The following is a 23376-nucleotide window of genomic DNA, read 5'->3' as shown; positions in this document are numbered from 1 at the left end:
AGTGTTTATTGCTTCTGCCCAGAAATGCTTAGCCATATTGGTTTCATTGATCATGGTTCTGGCCATTTTTTGTAGAGTCCTATTCTTTCGCTCTACAACTCCATTTTGCTGTGGAGTTCTAGGACAAGAGAAATCATGGGCAATGCCATTTTCTTTGAAGAACTCCTCAAAGAATTTGTTCTCAAATTCACCACCATGATCACTTCTAACCTTTATGATTTTGCACTCCTTCTCAGATTGGATCTGAGTGCAGAATTCAAAGAACACTGAATGAGACTCATCCTTGTGTTTTAAGAACTTTACCCATGTCCAGCGGCTATAATCATCAACGATGACTAATCCATATTTCTTTCCTCTGACAGATGTTGTTTTGACTGGGCCAAACAGACCAATGTGCAAGAGTTCTAACGGCCTTGAGGTAGACACAACATTCTTAGACTTGAATGCAGGTTTGGAGAACTTGCCCTTCTGACATGCTTCACAAAGAGCATCTGATTTGTATTTCAGATTTGGGAGTCCTCTGACCAGATTTAGTTTGTTAATCTGAGAAATCTTTCTCAAACTAGCATGTCCTAATCTTCTGTGCCAGACCCATTGCTCCTCAGAAACAGACATAAGGCATGTCACCTTCTGCTTCTCAAGATCTGAAAGATCAATCTTATAAATGTTGTTCTTTCTCTTGCCTGTAAATAGGATTGAGCCATCCTTCTGACTTACAGCCTTGCAAGACTTTTAATTGAAGATTATATCATAACCATTGTCACTTAATTGACTTATGGACAATAAGTTATGCGTTAATCCTTCTACAAGAAGTACATTAGTTATGGAAGGAGAGTTACCAAGACTTATGGTTCCAGAGCCAATGATTTTTCCCTTCTGATCTCCTCCAAACTTGACTTTTCCACCTGGTTTAAGCACCAGGTATTGGAATGTAGACCTTCTTCCTGTCATGTGTCGCGAGCATCCAGAGTCTAGGTACCATGACATTTTGCTTTTTGTCCTTTTTGCAGCCAAGGATATCTGCAACAGAAATTATCTTCTCATTAGGTACCCACAATTTCTTGGGTCCTTTCTTGTTAGTTCTCCTCAAGTTCTGATTGAACTTGGGTTTAGCATAATATTTAACAGGAGGAACAACATGATATTCTTTAGGTTTGTCAGCATGATATTTCTTAGGATGTGTCACATGCTTCTTGGTGTGAACAGTGTTAAAACTCTGTGCATGTGAAGTGAGCCTAATATCATGTGCATGGCCATATTTGAACTAATCATACAATGGCTTGTATGTGATCTTCAGATCATCAATAGGTTCAAATTTATGTGAGGTATCACCCTCATAGCCAAAACCAAACCTTCTGTTTCCAGAAACTCCATATATCATAGAAGCAAGATGACTTCTGCCAATACTTCTAGATAAGAACTTTCTGAAGCTCGAGTCATATTCTTTCAGAATATGATTGAGACTCGGAATGGATTTTTCTGTTTCAGAAGGAGATCCACTATCTTTGGATAGATTTAAAACTTTTTCCTTCAGTTCAGAATTTTCCACTTCCAGCTTCTTAGTCTCAAATTCAAACTGCTTCTTCAGCTTTTTGTATTTGATACTAAGATGAGCCTTGAGTTCCAGAAGTTCTGTTAAATTAGAAACTAACTCTTCTCTAGATAGTTCAGAAAATACCTCTTCAGAATCTGATTCTGATGTAGATTCTGATCCATCATCTTTTGTAGCCATCAGCGCGAAGTTGGCTTGCTCTCCTTCAGAGTCTGATTCTGATTCTGATTCAGAATCATCCCATGTTGCCATAAGACCTTTCTTCTTATGAAACTTCTTTTTGGGATTCTCCTTCTGAAGTTTTGGACATTCATTCTTGAAGTGTCCAGGCTCATTGCACTCATAGCAGACAGCCTTCTTCTTGTCAGATCTTCTGTCACCAGAAGATTCTCCTCGTTCAAATCTCTTTGAACTTATGAAGCCTCTGAACTTCCTTTGCTTGCTCTTCCAGAGTTGGTTTACCCTTCTGGAGATCATGGACAGTTCATCTTCTTCTTCTGATTCTGATTCTTCAGAATCTTCTTCTTTAGCCTGAAAAGCGTTAGTGCATTTTTTAACATTATATTTTAATGCAATAGACTTACCTTTCTTTTGAGGCTCGTTTGCGTCCAGCTCTATTTCATGACTTCTCAAGGCACTGATAAGCTCTTCCAAAGAAACTTCATTCAGATTCTTTGCAATCTTGAATGCTGTTACCATTGGACCCCATCTTCTGGGTAAGCTTCTGATAATTTTCTTTACATGATCAGCCTTGGTGTAGCCTTTATCCAGAACTCTTAATCCAGCAGTTAGCGTTTGAAATCTTGAGAACATCTTCTCAATGTTTTCATCATCCTCCATCTTGAAGGCTTCATATCTCTGGATTAGAGCAAGAGCTTTAGTCTCCTTGACTTGAGCATTTCCCTCATGGGTCATTTTCAATGACTCATATATATCATAGGTCGTTTCCCTGTTAGATATCTTCTCATACTCAGCATGAGAGATAGCATTCAGCAAAACAGTTCTACATTTATGATGATTCTTGAAAAGCTTCTTCTGATCATCATTCATTTCTTGCCTTGTAAGCCTTACACCACTAGCTTTCATTGGATGTTTGTAACCATCCATCAGAAGATCCCATAGTTCACCATCTAGACTAAGAAAGTAACTTTCCAGTTTATCTTTCCAGTATTCAAAGTTTTCACCATCAAATACTGGTGGTCTAGTATAACCATTGTTACCATTGTATTGCTTAGCAGAGCCAAATGTAGATGTAGGTGGGTCTGTTGGAATTTCACCAGCCATCTTTTACTGAAGCGTTTTTCTCTTCCTGAATCTTTTCTAAACACGGTTAAGTGCTTGCACCTTAGAACCGGCGCTCTGATGCCAATTGAAGGATAGAAAAACACTTAGAAAGGGGGGGTTTGAATAAGTGTAGTTTAAAAACTTGAACAATAAAAACAAATTACATAGTTATTTTTATCCTGGTTCGTTGTTAACTAAACTACTCCAGTCCACCCCCTTGGAGTGATTTACCTCACCTGAGGATTTAATCCACTAATCTCAACAGATTACAATGGTTTTCCACTTAGTCCGCGACTAATTCTTCTAGAGTATCCTGATCACAACCTGATCACTCCAGGAACAATTGCTTAGACACAAGCTAAGACTTTCTAGAGTATCCTGACCACCACGTGATCACTCTAGTTACAACTGCTTAGACACAAGCTAAGACTACCTAGAGTATCCTGATCACACTTGATCACTCTAGTTACTTACAAATTAATGTAATCAAATTCTAAGAGTATTACAATGCTTCTGAAAAGCTATAATCACAACAGTGATATTTCTCTTAAGTTTAAGCTTAATCTTATTAATATATTACAACAGCAATGTAGTGAGCTTTGATGAAGATGAAGTTTGAGAGCTTTGAATTGAACAGCGTTTCAGCAAGTTAATTATCAGCAGATTCGGTAACCTTGCTTCTCATCAGAACTTCATATTTATAGGCACTTGAGAAGATGACCGTTGGAAGCATTTAATGCTTTGCGTATTCCATACAGCATTGCATTTAATGTTTCACTCTTTTGTCAAATACCTCGAGCCTTGTTTACGCTGTGTCTACTGAAGTTGCCTTTAATAGCTTCTAACGTTCCTTTTGTCAGTCAGCGTAGCCTGCCATCTTGTACTTGCTTCTGATCTGATATTTGTGTATAAGACGTTTGAATATCATCAGAGTCAAACAGCTTGGTGCAAAGCATCTTCTTGTCTTCTGACCTTTAAGTGCTTCTGAGCGTGATACCATGAGAACTTCAGTGCTTCTGCTTCTGATCTCAAGTTCTTCTAATGCTTCCATAGACCCATGTTCTGATTCTGCTTGACCATCTTCTGATGTCTTGCCAGACCATGTTCTGATGTTGCATGCTGAACCTTCTGAGTCAAAGCTTCTGAGCGCTGATTTGTGCATACTCTTTATATATATTTCCTGAAAGGGAAATTGCAGTGTATTAGAGTACCAAATTATCTCACACAAAATTCATATCCTTGTTATCATCAAAACTAAGAATATTGATCAGAACAAATCTTGTTCTAACAAAACCTTTTACGGTACCCCTCTTGTTGCCCGTTGCCTGTTGCCTGTTGCCTTGTTGCCTTGTGTTTTTCAGTGCAGAATAGCCAAGTCCCTCGAATACGAGGATACCTCAGCAATGTTGCCCTCGGTTCATTCTTAAGATCATAAGTCCCAATGATGCTGCCTTCGATTCGCTAATATGATCTCGTCCCTCGAAGTTGCCTACGAAATGCTGAGGTATCCTCTGGTTGCCTAACAATGGCTATTCTGATCCTTCCCTTAGACTACCTGTCCCTCTATGGCAGGGACAGTCTTGTGGCGAACGATGATTCGACGACCCTTTAACCTCCAAATAGAGGGACTTCCCTACCCTCCTATGGTATGGATAGCCCTGAAAGGCTAAAAGAATAGTTTTCATCTAACCAGGTAATTTGCCCCTAATTGCTTTGCTCTGGTTTAAAATTCTTTTTCTACCCTTTTTCTAAAAACTCATAAGGCTACGCTCATTTACGAGCTAAAGTCCTTATTTCTTCTTCTTCTACATTTCTAAACTTTTGGCTTCAAAACTAAAGAGCAAAGCAATTAAGAGCCCATGGATAACCATGGATACAAAGGGTGCTTTACACCTTCCTTTTCTATAAATTATCCCCCGAACTCAGTTTTTATTTAAAAGGTTTTTCCTGTTCTTTTAGCCTTTCTATTTAATTTGGATAAAATAAAAGTCAGTGGCGACTCTTGCTCAACCGCGACATTTATTAAAGTCAGTTCACCGTATTACAACACTAATCCTCGAATTCTTCATTCAAATACTCAGCTCCCGACAGAGTATAAGAATATTGCATTCAGGCTGCACATCTAATAAGTACTAAGTCTCCCGTCAAAGTACCTATCAGTTAGTCAGTTAGAATTGACTACTTACACAAGATCATTCTAATTGATTACCTCTTCACACTTATATACTTTCCCCTTGGCAATAAAATACTAAATAACTGAAGACCTTGAGATGATGTTGTAGCATCTGTTATGACATCATCCTTCATGGTTCTTGGTTACATCTCTAACATCTAATTCATAGCGCTTGGAGTGGAAACAATAGAGTGTAACTATCAGCAACATTGTTGAATGAAGTATAGGGCAAGCAACAAAAGAAAGATTTGGAAATATTGATCCGGGAATTATCTTCCACAGAGATGGAGAGATGCCATTCAATAGTTTATATAGTTTCGAGCTTGGGTTTGAATGAGCAAAAAGTAAACAAAGATATAGACAGGAAAGAATAACGAACACATTCTTAGAAGAGAAATAACTTATCAGGAATGTAAATATATTCACTATTCACAAACATACACTTACCAACCCGTTATACTCAACCTACGATACTCATCTATGTCATCACGTATCTCTCACATAAGCGTCCATCTCTGGAGCACAAACGAGATCGTCTCACAACTAAGGTTATCTCTAACGCGAAGTCGCGAGAACATCCGTATTCTCGCGTCAGCGATCTCTCGCGCGCCGCTCAAACACGAAAGCATTAAGAACAGATACAAACGGTGAATGCTAGCTCTAAATCTATCTCTAGAGTTCAGAACCAACAGATTATCATCCTAGATAAAGATTCAAGCAGTTTATCTCTAAAGCACCCCAAATCCCCAGCATAGAGCAAAAATCCAGGATAACATCAACACAGATTCGTAAAGAAAGTTAAACATAACATTATAATCGGTAAATATACATAAGATTCGAGTAACTATACAAACAAACCCAACACAAAGAAATACACAGAGAATAGAAGAGATAAACCAAACATCTCGCGGGTTGTCAGCTCCGGTTGATGAGAAATCTACCTCCGATCTTCCAAGTGCATGACCCAGTGTTGTTTTCTAAGCTAATCCTACTCTAAGAGTGAAAATGATGGAGTTGGAACCAAAAACTCTCCAAAACCATACCCTAGAAATGTTACAAATGAAGAAATATAAACACAATTTCTGCTACGGCCGCTTAGCGGCCAAACCTCGCTGAGCGGACTACACGTATTACAAAAATATCTAGAACAGTAAACAGGGCTCCGCTTAGCGGCCAGAGCTGCCGCTTAGCGGCCAGGAAAATTGGTTCGCCACTGGAAAGCGCGCTTAGACGCCGCTAAGCGGACCTCTCCGCACAAATCTTGCTTATTTGATCCAAAATCGCACAATCGGAGCCGTGCCTTCGACACTTTATTCCTCGAGGCTCCAATAAGCATGAATACCTATAAAAACAAAGGAAAAACTATTAAACGGTATATAAAACATATGAAAACTAAATAATGTGAATATATACACAAAAGTGGGGATTTTATTACAAAAACGGAATGAATAGAATCGATAAGTGCCACAATTATATACTCAAAATAACAACATTTTGGCACTTATCAAACATCCAAACATATGAGAGAACTAGTGACATGTAGAACTTATGTCCACTAATGAGGATTGGAGTTGGAGGATTGTGGATGACGATTTGTATTTTTTGTTGCATTCATGCATCACATATATCAGAGATAGGAAGGACATCAATCCAATGACGAGTTAGGACTTTGGTCCAGTGACGAGTAGGACTTCAGTCTAGTGACAGGTTAGATATTTCAGTAACACACCTCTGAATATCTGAATTATTGGTATCACATGCATGGAAGTACAGGAGATGAATACATTACATATATAATGGAATCTATTAATTAGTTTGTTTGTTGTTGGATTTTTATGATTGATTTAACTATGATAATATAATATCCTTGTTATTTATACACCGCTAATATGTGGAGTGTATTTCTCACCCATTTTCTATTAGTTTTTGTATTATTTTTTATGGCTGGTATGCACATTCTCAAGTAGAGGCTTGTGAGTCAAGGCTATTTTCGAGGATGACATAGTTAACCTCTTTGATGCGTTATTTTGTGTTTTGTTGACGTACCATATCGGCTGTTTAGTTTTCCGCCTGTCACTTTGATAATCTAACACTGTGTTGATGAATACTTTATTTGTTTTGGGAGTTATTTAATTGAAAATTTTAAATTATCAAATGAAGTTAATTGTCCACATAAGTATTGTTTTGAGAATGAAAAATATTGAGTTGAGATGTAGCACCCTCGATATCATTATATTTTCGAATGTTTTAATTGAAGTGTATGCTTGGGTTTTAGGGTGTTACATAATTGTATAAAAAAAGGTCGGTTCATTCGGCCTATGTTTGTGAACATTTTTTCACCCTGGTATACGAAAAGTGTGTGAAACATTATCGATGCTTATTTTCCCTAACCGCTAGCAGTAGAAGCGGGATTGAAATAAGTGGGGAGGCGTTTATGCTTCCCTGGGATGTTGCAAGTATGGAAAGCTAGGATCCGTTGAGGGTATCGTGACGTGGAGTTAGGTTAAAAACGTTGATGCATTTATCATTATCATAAAAATTAATGAATTGAAATTCTATAGATGAACTTGTTAAGGGAATAGAAATAAAGACTAGAGATTTGAATCAAGTGAAGTGTGTTAAAGATGAATAAGGAAAAGTCTTAGTTCAGGATAAAGATATAAAGGATAAGTGGAAGGCATATTTCCATAATTTATTAAATGCAAGATAAGATACTTCACTTGATTATAGAAGACTTGACATTTGAGAAGAAGATCGGAACTATAATCATTATCGTCGAATTTAGAAACAGGAGGTAAAAGAAGCATTGAATAGAATCAGTAACACTAAGGCGGTTGGGCGAGAAAACACACCAATATAAGTATGGAAAATTCTTGGAGATAGAGGTATTTAGTGGCTCACAAAACTCTTTAATTAAATTATAAGGTCAAAACGCATGCCAGATTAATAGAGAAGAAGGACTTTAGTTTCAATCTATAAAAATAAGGGGGATATACAAAATTGTGCAAATTATAGGAGGATTTAACTTATGAGACATACTATGAAGTTATGGGATAGAGTGATTAAATAGAGATTAAGAAAATAGATTCAAGTCTCAGAGAATAAATTTAGTTTAATGCCTAGAAGGTCGACCATCGAAGCGGTTTATCTATTACGACGTGTGATAGAGCACTTTCATATGAACCAGCAAGACCTGCACTTAATATGTATTGACTTGGAGAAGGAGTATGATAGAGCTCCTAGAGAGATTTTGTGGAAAGTCGTGGAGAAGAAAGGGGTTAGTATTAAATATATTCGAGCTATCCAAAATATGTAAGAAGGGGTATCAACTAATGTTCGGACAAAGGGTGGAGAGGGGACGATTTCCTCATTACAGTTAATTTGCATTTAAGTTCACCCTAAACCCTACCTTTTTAACTTAATTTTGGATGTACACACATAACACATCCAATAGCAAGCATCGAGATGCATGATTTTAGCAGTTGATACAGTCCTTCTTGGAGAGTCGAAGGAGGATTTAAATGAGAGGTTGGAAACATGGAGACGAGGTTTAAAAACACATAGATTTCGCCAATAAAAGAAGAAGTGTTTCTTACCTAAAGGTGAAAGTTAGAGACCATATTATCCCTCAACTCATATGGTTTAAATATATCTTGGGCCTGTAATACCAAGGGATGGAGACATAGAAGGGGATGCAAACCATCAATTTCAAGTTGGGTGGTTGAAATAGGGAAAGGAGTTGTGAGATATTGGATCGAACTCTAGTATGGCCGAAGGGTAGCTTCTTGGTTCGACAGGGTTAAGGATGATGTCGAAGGTTGTTCACATGCTTGTGTCGAAGATGCTAGGGTTGTTAGCATGTTAAATTAGGTTTTAGTGTTTAAACCCTAATTTGTTAAGTTAGCTTGTTTATTAAGTTGGCTTGTGTAATGGGCCTTGTGGAAAAAGCCCATTAGTTAGTATGTTAGGTTTTATTATAAATAGCATACTAGTCTCTCATCATTACTAAGCTGCAAATCCTAATTTAGGGTGAGAGAGGTTATTTGTTATTCTTGTAAACTTGTAATCTTGTTTTAAGAGAAAGTAAAAGAATAGCAGTTATAACCAATTCTTGTGTTCTTATTCTCTTCCCTAATTCCCTATTATACTTTGTTATTGATATCGTTTTTCACAACAAATTGGTGCGGTGAGCGTGGAGAAGATGCCGTCAACAAAGTATGAGATTGAAAAGTTCACCGGAGTGAATGATTTCGGTCTGTGGCGCTTGAAGATGAAAGCCCTACTGGTTCAGCAGGGTTGTTTGGAAGCGTTGAAGGGAGGGGCAGCCATGAATGCTGCATTAACGGCAGCGGAGAAGACGACTATGATTGAGAAGGCACACAGCGCAATTTTGTTGAGCCTTGGTGATAAGGTTCTCAGGCAGGTATCAAAGGAGACGACGGCATCAGGGTTATGGGTGAAACTTGAAAGTTTGTACATGACCAAATCGCTGGTAAATCGACTCTACCTGAAGCAAGCTTTGTATTCATTCAAGATGATTGAAGACAAAGTATTGGCTGAGCAGTTGGATATGTTCAACAAGCTGATTCTTGATCTTGAAAATATTGATGTGAAAATCGATGATGAAGATCAAGCGCTGTTACTATTGTGTTCTTTGCCTCGATCACATGCTCACTTCAAAGAAACTCTCTTGTATGGAAGGGAGTCCCTGACGTTTGAAGAAGTTCAATCAGCCTTGTACTCTAAGGACTTGAATGAACGAAAGGAGCATAAACCTTCGACTGTTGGCGAAGGTTTGGCCGTTAAAGGAAAACTCTTACGAAAGGATGGTAAGTTCGACAAGAAGAAAGGCAAAAGCCAGTCGAAGACTTACAGTGGCGAAGCATCTGGCATTCGATGCTACCATTGTAAGAAGGAGGGTCACACAAGAAAGGTGTGCCCTGAACGCTTGAAATATCATGGAGGTAAGGATAATGGCAACGCTGCCATTGTTCAAGATGATTTCGAATCATCTGATGTTCTTGTGGTTTCAAGCAGTGACTCTAAGAAGGAGTGGATTATGGATTCAGGTTGCACTTGGCACATGACTCCAAACAAAGACTTGTTCGAGGAATTATGTGATCAAGATGGTGGATCAGTATTGCTGGGAAACAACAAGGCTTGCAAGATTGCAGGTGTTGGATCTGTGAGATTCAAGCTCCATGATGAGTCAATAAGGTTGTTGACTGAAGTCAGGTATGTTCCTGATTTGAAGAGAAATTTGCTTTCTCTTGGTGAATTCGACAAGAAAGGATATGTTTTCCAAGGAGAGAAAAGCATCCTAAGAGTCATGAAGGGGTCGAAGGAAGTCTTGAGAGGCGTGAAGAAACAAGGCTTGTATACCCTTGAGGCTGAAGTTGTAAGTGGTTCGACAAATGTTGTATCCACGAAACTTTTGTCGAAGACAGAAATCTGGCACATGAGATTGGGCCATGTCAGTGAAAGGGGTCTGGTCGAATTAGGGAAACAAAACCTGCTTGGTGGAGACAAAATCGAAAAGCTGAAGTTTTGTGAACCCTGTGTACTTGGAAAATCTTGCAGAGTGAAGTTCAACAAAGGCAAACAAAGAACACATGGATCCCTTGATTACATCCATGTTGATCTTTGGGGGCCTGCAAGGTGTCCATCACATTCAGGAGCAAGGTATTTTCTATCCATAGTAGATGATTATTCCAGAAAATTATGGGTATTCATCCAGAAGACTAAGGATGAAACTTTTGAGAATTTCAAAAGTTGGAAGACTCTGGTTGAAAATCAGACTGGCAGAAAGGTCAAGAGGTTGAGAACCGACAATGGCCTTGAATTTTGCAATGAGGCATTCGACAATTTTTGTGCTGCCTCTGGTATTGCAAGGCATAGAACTACTGCAGGTACTCCACAGCAAAATGGTTTGGCTGAAAGGTTTAATCGAACTATTTTGGAGAGAGTCAGATGCATGTTGACTAGTGCGGGGTTAACAAAGGTGTTCTGGGCTGAGGCTGTTTCGACAGCAACATATCTGATAAACAGATGTCCTTCGACAGCGTTAGATATGAAGACACCTGAAGAAGTTTGGTCGGGACATCCACCAGATCTCGACAAACTGAGAGTATTTGGCTGCGTAGCCTATGCTCACATTAGGCAAGACAAGGTCGAACCTAGAGCTCTGAAATGCATGTTCATGGGATACCCTGAAGGAGTCAAAGCTTATAGGCTATGGTGCCTAGAGCCAGGTCACAGGAGGTGTATCACCAGTCGAGATGTAGTTTTTAATGAAGCTAAAATGGCTTTTAAGAAAACTGATGATGTTGGTCGAAGTACATAAACATCTGACGAAGAGCTGGAACAGGTAGAGATTCCTGTTGAGGTGGAGCATGTTGATGCTGAATTGCATATCCCAGATGAAGTCGAAGAAGAAGCAGAAGATGTTGAAGTTGAGGAAACTGACGATGACTACCTATTGTCGAGAGATAGGTCGAGAAGAGTCATCAAGCCACCTCAAAGACTTGGATATGCAGATCTTATAGCTTATGCCTTAATCTCTGCAAGTGAGGTTCTAGACGAAGAACCTAGAGACTATAAGGAAGTTATGAGGAGTCGAAATAAGACTGAATGGCTGAAGGCCATGGATGATGAGATGAAATCTCTTCATGATAATCATACTTGGGAACTGATCAAGAAACCTGTTGGGGCAAGGTTAGTCAGCTGTAAATGGATTTTCAAAGTTAAGGAAGGAATTGAAGGAGTCACGTCGAAAAGATACAAGGCAAGGTTAGTTGCAAGGGGTTTCACTCAGAAAGAAGGTGTCGACTTCAATGATGTGTTTTCTCCTGTTGTGAAGCATAGGTCCATTCGAATGTTGCTTGCCATGGTGGCACATTTCGATCTTGAACTGGAACAGATGGATGTGAAGACTGCGTTCTTGTATGGTGATCTAGATGAAACGATCCTGATGAGGCAACCTAAAGGGTATGTCGAAAAGGGGAAGGAAGATTATGTGTGCAAGTTAAAGAGATCTTTGTATGGGCTGAAACAATCTCCTCGACAGTGGAATAGGAGATTCGACAAGTTCATGGCACGCATAAGTTTCATTAGAAGTCAGTTCGACCATTGCGTTTACTTCAGATTTCGACCTGGTAATTCATTTGTTATTTTGTTACTTTATGTGGATGATATTCTCATAGCAAGCAACAATGTTGAAGATGTGATGAGGGTGAAGGCTGAACTCAATAAGGAGTTCGATATGAAGGATCTGGGAGCTGCTTCCAGAATTCTTGGAATTGACATTCGAAGAGATAGAAAGAAGTCGAAGTTATGTCTATCTCAAGAGGCATATCTACGGAAGATTCTTGAAAAGTTTGGTATGTCGAATTCGAAGCCAGTTGTGACTCCAACAAACCCTCAATTCAAGCTGAGTGTTGATCAGTGTCCCAGTACTGATGTCGAAATAGCCTATATGAATAGCATCCCATATGCTAATATAGTTGGTTCTTTGATGTATGCTATGGTCTGTACTAGACCCGACATAGCTTACGCAGTCAGTCTTGTAAGCAGGTACATGGCGAATCCTGGAAAGGCTCACTGGCAAGCATTGAAGTGGATTTTAAGGTACATAAATGGGTCTCTGAATAGAGTCCTAATTTATGGTGGAGCCTTGGGTGAAGATAGTAAAGCAGTAATAGAAGGATATGTCGACTCTGATTATGCAGGTTGTATGGATTCTAGAAAGTCTATTTCTGGATATGTTTTCACTATGTTTGGCACAGCAATTAGTTGGAAAGCAACTCTTCAGAAGGTTTTTGCTCTATCAACCATTGAAGCGGAATATATTGCTCTCACTGAAGCTGTGAAAGAAGCATTGTGGCTTGAAGGTTTTGCAAAGGAGCTGAAACTTCAAGGTCGAAGTATCACTGTTAAATGTGATAGTCAGAGTGCAATACACCTGTCGAAGAATTCAGCCTATCATGAGCGAACTAAGCACATTGATGTGAGGCTGCATTTCGTCAGAGGAGTAATCGAGCGTGGAGAAGTCCAAGTGCTGAAGGTTTCGACTAAAGACAATGCTGCTGATATGATCACCAAGACATTGCCGAGTTGCAAGTTTTTCCACTGTATGCAGTTGATAAAGCTGCATGAAGAAAGCTAGTGTGTTCCCTTGATGTTGTAGAGTTAGATCCAAGGTGGAGATTTGTGAGATATTGGATCGAACTCTAGTATGGCCGAAGGGTAGCTTCTTGGTTCGACAGGGTTAAGCATGATGTCGAAGGTTGTTCACATGCTTGTGTCGAAGATGCTAGGGTTGTTAGCATGTTAAATTAGGTTTTAGTGTTTAAACCCTAATTTGTTAAGTTAGCTTGTTTATTAAGTTGGCTTGTGTAATGGGCCTTGTGGAAAAAGCCCATTAGTTAGTATGTTAGGTTTTATTATAAATAGCATACTAGTCTCTCATCATTGCTAAGCTGCAAATCCTAATTTAGGGTGAGAGAGGTTATTTGTTATTCTTGTAAACTTGTAATCTTGTTTTAAGAGAAAGTAAAAGAATAGCAGTTATAACCAATTCTTGTGTTCTTATTCTCTTCCCTAATTCCCTATTATACTTTGTTATTGGTATCGTTTTTCACAACAGGAGTCAAGTAATTTTTATGATGCAAAGGTACCGCTCAAGGTGAAGGGAAAGTCTTATCAGACTGCGGTAAGACCTTAGATTTTGTACGGAGCATAATTTTCGGCGATTAAAAATCAATACGAGAATAAAGTAAGTATAGCAGAGATGAGGATGTTTTAGTGGATGTGTGATAAGGTAAGACTCGACAAGATAAAATTAGAAATCAAATTATTATAAAGAGTGTCGGGGTTGCGCCGATAATAGAGAAGATGGTGGAAAATAGACTTAGGTGGTTTGGGCATGTAGAGAGAAGAACTGTAGATTTTGTAGTAAGTAGAGCATACCAGATGGATAGAAGGAAAACAATTCGAGGAAGAGGAAGACCAAATAAGACTGTAAAAGAAGTTATTAAAAAATATCTCGAGATTAATGATTTGGATAGAAGCATAATCCTTGATAAAACATTATGATGAAAGTTGATCCATGTAGCCGATCCCACTTAGTGAGATGAGGCTTTGTTGTTGTTGGTTTTGTATGTTGGTTTTTTTTTTTTTTTTAAATCCCTACAAATTAAATCCCGATATTCATTGATTTTTTTATAGGGTTTTATTTTTGGTGTTCGCATGTTGCAAACACCTACGGGAATATGTAAACAGTTACTGATTTGTTGGGTAGAACTACCTGTCATTGAAGCCACTTGGGAAGAGGTTCATATGCTCAATGAAACATATCTGGAGTTTAACCTTAAGGACAAGAGTGTCTTGGGAGAACAAAGTAATGATACAGGCTTAGAGCCCCCCTTCTTATCATTTTTTTTTTTAGCTATTGGATCTAATGAGAATTGAGGCTTTGTACTAGTCTTGAGAAAGAGTCAAAGAGCTAGAAAATCACCTATTTAGATGCAAGACTTTGACCAAGTAAAATCACTGTAATGCTACCACCACTTGCTATTTTAATGGAAGCTTTCACAAAAAAGAATCACGTTAACACTTGGTATGTGGTCCAAAAATCTAGGAAATTTGTTAGGATGATTTTCATCTTTTATATAACCATTTTTTACATGAATGAAACAGTCAATTTTCTCCCAATTTTACATTGGATTCTAGCATCTTCCTTCTTTTATGGAATTGCTCTAACTTGAATAGAGCTCATAGGTTACAAGCCTATCACCAATGTTTTAAAAACTGGACCGAACCGGTCGGTCGGATCGGAAATCGAAAGGGCCATCGGTTTGGTTTGATTGCTAGATATGCTATTTTTTAGAGACTGAGTCATCCGCTTCAACCGATTTAATAAATATATAATATAATAATAGAGACCGGTTTATTCAACCGAATTATCCGGTTTAATTCGATTTAGTCATGCGGTTCGATCAGTAACCCAATACCTTCACCGATTTGATGACCGGTCTGATTTTTAAAGCACTACCTCCCACTATTTCAATTAGAAGGATTTCATTTGGAGTTGAGGGGAACCCACACAAAAGTTGATAATTGCATATAATTTCTGGTCCTATTTATTTATTACCAATGGTGGTTGAATCTCATTCATGTAATGTACTGAAAGTTTGAATTTATTGTGATGTTACATATCATTGGTGAATGAACATGTATCCTTTGCACAATTTTTTATTTAGCAAATAATATAGATGAGAGAAATCACACTCTTTAATTTGTATGAGAAGTAACATAATATGATATTGGATAATACAAATAAGCAACAAATAAACACAACTGTAATGTAATTATTCCACAGCACAAATTTGGACTTAAAATTACAAGTTTCACCAAACAAATCTTAAAGATGTATATATATTATTATATATGTATCTCATAACTTTATATAGTATCACTTGAAAATGTATTTAGCCACACAAGGGAGATGAATGTTCAAGAAATAATCATTCCAATTGATCACTTTGGGATCAAAGTAAAACAAATCTGTCTCCACTTCACCTTCTCTTGCTGCTATTCTCAACTTCTCTGTATTCATGTCATCGAATCTGCATCTCACAAACATTCTTTTGTTAAGCTCGTAATTTAAACGAAATATATGTATGAATAAAATAACTTCGAGATACTGAAACATACGAGAGAGGTCTAATTCAATGCTACAAATTTGAGTAAGAGTGATAATATAATGTAACACATTTAGAAGTAGTGTGAAACGGCAGTATACGATTGCCTCGGCTACATTTATCGCGATATATTGAAATATACATTAAGCTTATGGTAACTCGGATAAAACTTACACGCCCTTGAAGAATAAGTAAGGCTTGTAGAGGTCCACCAAACGAGTCACAATTTGAATCTTCCTTTTGAGATCAAGATATGTTCCTTGGAAATACTGACAAAGTGCGGTATTAGCTAGTTCAAGTCCCTGTCAAAAGCAAAAGCTCCATATTAGTGATCATATTTTAAATTGTGAAACCTAAATTGAGGCCACAATTAGAGAAGGAAAAAAAAATCTCCGGCATGCAAAAATCCGGAAAAAAAAATAGAGGGGTCCCGTTAAATATAATAGAAGGTGTATGTCTAAAACCTTATCAGGCCTTGCAATAAAATGAGTGTGGGAGGACCCAAAGGTCCACCCTAAAGTCTAAAAGTTGTGTAACTTTATTTTAATGTATGCGCCCACAAAATCGCACAATAAAACAGGGCAGAATAGTAGAAGGTGCAGACCTAAAATTTTATCCCGCCTTACAAAAAAAATAAAGATGGGGCGGACGGGTCCGACAGACCAACATCCCTGAAGCCTTAAAATTGAAAAGGTCATGTGAATGTCTTCGCTTACAAAAGCCCGTATTAAAAGGGCAGGAACGGACATAATAGAAAGTATGGTCCAAAAATCTAAGTTCGCCTCGCGAAAAACATGCGGGTATACCTAGTAGGTCAGATCCACTATGGTACCCATAACAGCAATATCAAGAATTAACAATTTGAGTGTATGAATTGCACTTTCTCATGATTTGCAGGTTCACAGTTTAATTGCGACCGTAATTTAAAATCAAGTTAGCGATTATAAACAAAATAAAAAAGGTAAAAGTTAACCTTTAACATAAGAAGGTAGCGAACGAACATGAATCTTCTGAAGCTATTCATGTCGCCAAACACAGTAACTTTGCCAACCTTAACAGCCTTTCCATCTTTGTTAATCCAAGGTTTCGCCGTGAAATGTCGAAATCCAAACTCTTGAAGATCACTATATATAACAGGTTTTCTAACAGAGGAACCAACATGGTATATACTATCATAATTTGATTGATTTGCATGAGCAACAATGGCAACAAGCATTGCATTCACCACCATGTCAGCTGGAATCTGATTATTAAAATGGGATTAGAAAAAATTAATGCATAAATAAATTATGATTAAGGTTGAGTAATTAAAAACTTTACCACATCAACAATTGCATTAAGATCTCCAAGGAAGCATGTTAATTTTCCTTTCCCATACGCTAAGGCTAAACTGTCAATAGTCCTGTAATTAATAAAACATATCATGATTAAAGTAAATAATTCTGTAGCACCGACAACTTTGAAAAATAACAAATCTGTGTCTTTGTCAGTATTTCACACCGACTGACATTATTTAATTTTGATAAGCAACTTTATATTCAAACTTAGAGTATTAGGGATACTCGAACCAAAATATAAAATACAGAGGAACACCCCTACATAGATAGCACACACTGACTGACATAATAGTGACACTTGTGATAACATTAAATTTATCTATTTTTAAAAATTATTACATAGGTCAATGTGTCAATCTCGGTGTCGTGTCAGATATCTGTGTATGAGTCTGTGCTTCATAGCAAATAAAGAGAATAAAAGTGAGATTAGGTTTAATAATTTACCTTACACCTTCAGACCAACCAGGGAAAGGTTCTTTGAAAGTACTTGTGACAATGGCAGGACGAAGAATAACAACAGACAAATTTCCTTTCAATTGTTCCACAAGCATTTCTCCCATTGCCTTTGTGAATACATATGTGTTTGGCCATCCATATAACTTTGCCCTGATTTCATTATTCATACTAGTTAAATTGTATATCAATTCACTTCAGAAAAAATAGTAATTAATATTTCTGTTCGGTTCGGAATTTAGAACCAATATACCAATTCAATATTTTAAGACTTTCGCATTGGTTTCCGACCTACATAGTATCAATTCAATATTTCGATCCTATTGAATTCAGAAGTAACTTGAAATAATTCAATTCGGTTCTTTAAATTTTTTTGTTATGGTTCATTTAATTAAGAGTTATTGGTGCATCTGGTAATTGAAAGGACAATGGGCCACAAGTTGTTAGTTGAACATATTTATTTGATGAAATATTTCAAAATCTCTTATATCCAAGATTGTTTTGAGAACTTGCACAATTATAATTAAATAAGACATTATAGAATATTTGTCATGATTAAATTATAATTAAATTAAATTTTTATTTATTTTATTATGATTAGATGAAATAAATATACGCAGAGACTTCAAAAACTTATAAAATATCATAATTAAATGAGATTGAGCTCCTTCAAAAATTCGAGACAACTGTTTATAACTCATTCTTAAAATCATTTTTAAATATTGCTTTTGAGTTTATTATGAATATCGAAGTTGAATAGATATAAATTTACATAAACATTGTAATAATTGATTATAAATTTATGAACAGTAACAGGATAGATGAGTTGGTCATGTTTGGTAAGAATTAACTCAAAATATTTAATAGAGCAAAGGCAAATCCATGTGTTTATTAATTACCTTCTTCTGACTAATAATTCAATCTACAAAATAGTAATAGTAGCTATCCAACAATAATGGAACAAAACCAAGCAATAACAGTTTTTCAAGAAAAAACAAATACATAGATATTGAAGTTAACATTTCTTCAAATCCTTAAAATACTATGAAACCAACATTATTTTTCTAGTTCTGATTTTTGAATTGTTGTAAAAGGTTTAATTTGTTAACCATTGTTAGCTGATTTAGTAGTGATTGATGTTGGATATAGTAGGGAGAACTGCGGTTGATCTCCCCCAACTGCGATCGAGAGAAGACTGAAACGACTTAATGTCAAAATTCAAATTTAGACGGTCTATTAAACAAATACTTGTCGTGAAAAAAAAAGTTTCGATTTGTTTTGATATGATTATTTTATCGGTTGGGTCTCTTTATATATGAATTTAAATTTTTATAATAAATGATGTTGATCCCACTTATTAAATTTCTAGATCACTCTCTTTACTTTTCTAATGAAAATGTTTGATTAATGTACTACTTGTTTTAATTATATTAATAGAACAAGAGTCCCACATATTTATGAAGATCCTAAATCTAAAAATCATTATGCAATATTTAGTATTAGGTTTGCAATAACTTTTATTTCCTTTATCATGTCACATACAAAGGAAACAATTTCAAACTAAACACATGGACCATAAAGGAGTCAAAGTGTGTCTAGCTAATATATAGGTCATTAATCATATTATATTAGTAGCTAAGAAAGAGGTCAGCTAAATTGTAGCTAATAAATATAAATGTTAATTAAGTTATAAAGAAAATTAATATAATATTTGACAAACCTGCTGAGACCCAAATTCTTCATGGCCATTTTAATTTCATCCTGTGTTGCTCCTAGCTGTTGTAGCTCACTCAATTTGTCTCTCACTATTTTTACTTCAATGTCAATGTCTAATCCAGCCACACCATTTAATGACTGCCCCATATGATATGGTTTCTCTAATATTAGCCCTTCTCCCTCTCCACATACATAAGCTGAAAATTATTAAAAAAGTAAAAAAATTAATATAAAACAGTTTTTTTTTTAATTTTGATTTTCAAACATAGGACTTATTTATTTGAAGAAAATTAATTTCATCGTCTATTTGTAATAGATTCATTTATGGACGGCCGCAAAGAGTAGTAAAACATGTCTGACTTATTAGATATTTCTATTTTGTCCGTCTTTTTTTCAGGAAAAATTTTAAATTTGTATTCTCAAATATAATTTTACCACGTCATTTTTAAAAGACTTTTGCCGACACAAACATTAAAAATAATCTTTACAATTTTTAGCCTTTAGACATACAAACCCGTTCTGCTGATAGAGAGTAGAATTATATTATTTAAGTTAATTTAGAATTTATATTGATGTTTTTATGTATTGTTATTTAGTGGGCTCTTATTAATATTTGGATTTTTAGGTTTATTATCCATCAAGAGTATTATATAATGTAGTCTCATAGAGACATTTGAAGGTATTAAAGAAAACTAAAAGTCTTTTTCATTTCTTTGATACCTTCAAATGTCTCTATGAGACTACATTATATAATACTCTTGATGGATAATAAACCTAAAAGCCCAAATATTAATAAGAGCCCACTAAATAACAATACATAAAAACATCAATATAAATTCTAAATTAACTTAAATAATATAATTCTACTCTCTATCATCTGCTCTATTCTAATTTTTTTATAGACCCTTAACTATATCCACATCGTTTTTGCACTAATTTTTGCGGGCAAAACTAAATCGAGCAGTCATGCTCATTTGTCATTTTTAATAAATTATTAACGCTTAATAAAATTTTGAACTTAAGATCTTGATATAAGCACACTCTCCCATCTCAAACATTTATCAAACAAATTTATTATAAGACAAATTAATTGTTATTCCTAAATTAAGGGATTGATACTAACCTGTTGATACATGCACAAGAACCTTGAGTTTACCACATTTTTTGGCAAAGTTGATAACATAATTAGCTCCAAGTGTATTTAGGCCCAAAGATAAATCATATCTGTATAAAGGTAAAATCAAGAAGTGAAAAAAAATAATAATTTAGCAAAATAACATATAAAAAGCCTAGTATTTTCTATACCTTTCATCGAAGTTGGTATTTGCAGCTAAATTAACAATAACATCTGTTTGATTGTAAATTTCTTCCTTTAGAATAGAATCTTCTAATCCCAAGTCTTCAAGAGAAATGTCACCAGGAACCAGAGTCAACTTTTCCGAAAGAAATGTAGAAAAATTTGCACCCAATTTTTCCTTTAGCAATATAAACAAATCCTTTCCTATTATCTATAAAACAAAAATACATATTTATAGTTAGCTTCAAGTTTAATTAATTATCATGATTCATGACATATATGATGAGAAAACAAATCTACTAGACCACCATTGATGTAACAAAAATCTAAAAAGAGTATTTAATTTGGAAGTGTTTAATATAGATTATAAAGTTATTTTGACAATTAATTTTTGTAAATTTATTTAAAGATATATTTGAAAGAATAATTTAAAAATTTTAAAAAATACATTTAGAGACATTTTAATTTACAATGAGATTTTTTGGTGATGTTTCCGGTGAGATCTTCTATAGAGGAAAAGACATTATAAAGCAAGACAACTTGGAGTCTTTAATATGTCAATTCATAGTCATAAATGCTACTCCTTATTTTTCAATCTATTCTCTATACTAAATAAATATTTTCATATCATCTACCAAAAAATATATATTGTCATATCAGATGTCATAAAAAACTTAAATATTGTGCTATTAAATTAATTCACACAAATTAAATATAATACAAACAAAAATAGAGAATAATAATTTTATTAAATTAATTTTACTAAAATGAATAAATATAATGTCGCAAATTTCAACTTTTGTCATTTCAATTCACACTTACGTTTATTGGTTTATCGAACATATTATCCTCATTTCTATCACACACCTAAATTATTCGATAAACTTCGTCATTTTCAAATGATTTTAAATTATTCTATAAACTTTGTCATTTTCAAAAATTATGCCAGTTTAGAATTTTAATAATCGTTTTATCAAAATATGATGATTCAAATAAATATGAAATTTAAATTTTATATTATAATTTAAAATAAAAATTTAAGTTTAAATCACTTGACTTTTGATAAAATGATCATTAATTCCGTAAATCCATAAATGCCTATATCACCGTTCTTTAAGATAAGTTTATAAATTTACTGATGTAATGAATTCTTAACCTAACTTTCAAATCTACAAACTAACTTTATTTAAGGGGTCCAAAATTAAATGAAATGGAAATTTTAGAAGAAAAATAAACAATTAATTGTTTAATTTCAAGAAGTAAATGGTTTAAGAAAAAAAAAGACAATAACATGATTTTAAATTACACTTGTGATTGCAGGTGTTACGATTGTGGTTGCAGCGACACGAACTATACTCGATTCAACGTGATTTTTGACTGAAAAATATTTGAAATAAATGATTCAAAAAAACTTAAAATTAATTTTTTTTATTATATTAAAAGAAAAATGACTTTTGATATTCTAAAATTTTATCTTTTTGATGAAAATAACTAAACAAACATGGACAAAATTGTATAGCGTCGCTCATAAAGGGGTCCTACACGTGATTTAAAATCATATTGCAATTGAGATTTGATGTAGTGTGAAAAACTTGTATGAATACGAACATAAATCATTAGTGTTAAGAACAACTAATAAGAAAGGAGAAATTTCTAAATTAATTTAAAATTTAAAATTTTTTTTAATTGGAAAAAAAAATATTTTTATTTTTTAATTAATAAAAATTTGTAATTGATTGTTTGTAAAACCACTTGTTATTTTTGTGCTCATTCAAGTATTTTTCTCATATAATTGTAGAAACTACAAATCAATGATACTACGGCCATAATTACTAGTGTGAATCCCAATTTAAAACCATAACACAACAAAAGAGGAAATGGCATGACTATAATTACATGCAGTCTGCCGTCTGCAGATATATTTCAAAATACAAACAAACAAGAAAATGAAAGAAAGGTACAAAACAAAATTTACCATGACTTCCACATAAATGCATGTTTCAAAACTTGTACCTCATTCTGAAAGCGGTGAGTTGCAGATTTTGCATCTTGAGCTCTTAACAGAAGATAAACCTTCTTAACATTCGGTTGAACTCTCAATATCTTCTCCAACAAAACTGTTGCAAAACAAACATAAGTACAATAAAACCACTCTATTGTACCATTTTTAAGGTACAAAAAAACATAGAAACAAAAAGATCAAAAAAGAACATACTCTTAGCCAGAAACCCAGTAGCACCAGTGATTAAAATACTCTTGTCTTGAAGAAAATCAAGTACACTTCCCAACTCCATTGTGGTTACAAAACAAAGAAAATTAGTGTGTGATGATTGATAATGAATGAGAGAAAAAAAATGAATAGAGATTTTATATTTATAGAGAAGAAATAGAAAAACCGACAGAAAAGAGTGGGTGAAGTTTAAGCCCATTTGGCCATTTTATATAAAGCACAAAAAAAAAAATTATGAGATAGAGTGTACGCAAGGTAGTTTAATATCTTAGGTACGATGAAGTAATTGCATTAATAATTTTCAATCTTAAATTAAGTTAATAAAAAAATTAAAATGTACTGTAAAAGTTTTTTGATGTTATTAATGTAAGTGAGTTGGAAGAAACATGGTTGTTTGTTTGGTTTTGAAATTTGAAAACCGTGTTTGCTGTATGTCTGTTCATCAAGCTGTTACTGTACAGGAGTTTTTACCTATGGTCAGTCAACTGATATTTAATAGTATGAACATAGGTGAATGTTGGTGGTCAACCTGATATTTAAAATTCAATTTTATTCAAAAATACTGTTTTCTAATAATCATATTTATTTGTCTTCCATATAAACCTTTTTTGAAATTATAAATTAGCTTATATCA

General features: G+C 34.9%; 1 protein-coding gene across 1 annotated transcript; it reads right to left on the bottom strand.

Moving 5' to 3' along the window:
- Positions 1-15302: 15302 nt before the first annotated feature.
- Positions 15303-22925, bottom strand: LOC131632732 (alcohol-forming fatty acyl-CoA reductase-like). The gene is made up of 10 exons (XM_058903460.1): positions 22728-22925; positions 22526-22629; positions 20521-20723; positions 20339-20439; positions 19220-19412; positions 17491-17652; positions 17030-17111; positions 16683-16952; positions 15884-16011; positions 15303-15634 (listed from the first exon to the last, which is right to left on the bottom strand). The coding sequence occupies exons 1-10, from the start codon at positions 22804-22806 to the stop codon at positions 15481-15483; spliced, it is 1476 nt and encodes a 491-aa protein (XP_058759443.1). The 5' UTR covers positions 22807-22925; the 3' UTR covers positions 15303-15480.
- Positions 22926-23376: the final 451 nt, after the last annotated feature.

This window comes from Vicia villosa, unplaced genomic scaffold (assembly GCF_029867415.1).
Source record: "Vicia villosa cultivar HV-30 ecotype Madison, WI unplaced genomic scaffold, Vvil1.0 ctg.000992F_1_1, whole genome shotgun sequence".
NCBI classification, from domain to species: domain Eukaryota; kingdom Viridiplantae; phylum Streptophyta; class Magnoliopsida; order Fabales; family Fabaceae; genus Vicia; species Vicia villosa.
The sequence above is the reverse complement of the archived record's forward strand: the minus strand, read 5'-3'. Positions and strand labels throughout refer to the sequence as shown.

What these genes read in the sequence shown, in the direction of transcription:
- LOC131632732 (XM_058903460.1), bottom strand. Translation starts at nt 22,806, where the DNA reads ATGGAGTTGGGAAGTGTACTTGATTTTCTTCAAGACAAGAGTATTTTA. An exon ending in CTCACCGCTTTCAGAATGAG is followed by an intron (nt 20,724 to 22,525) that starts GTACAAGTTTTG and finishes TTTGTTTTATAG; the next exon opens with ATAATAGGAAAGGATTTGTT. An exon ending in TCTTGTGCATGTATCAACAG is followed by an intron (nt 19,413 to 20,338) that starts GTTAGTATCAAT and finishes AATAATTTTCAG; the next exon opens with CTTATGTATGTGGAGAGGGA.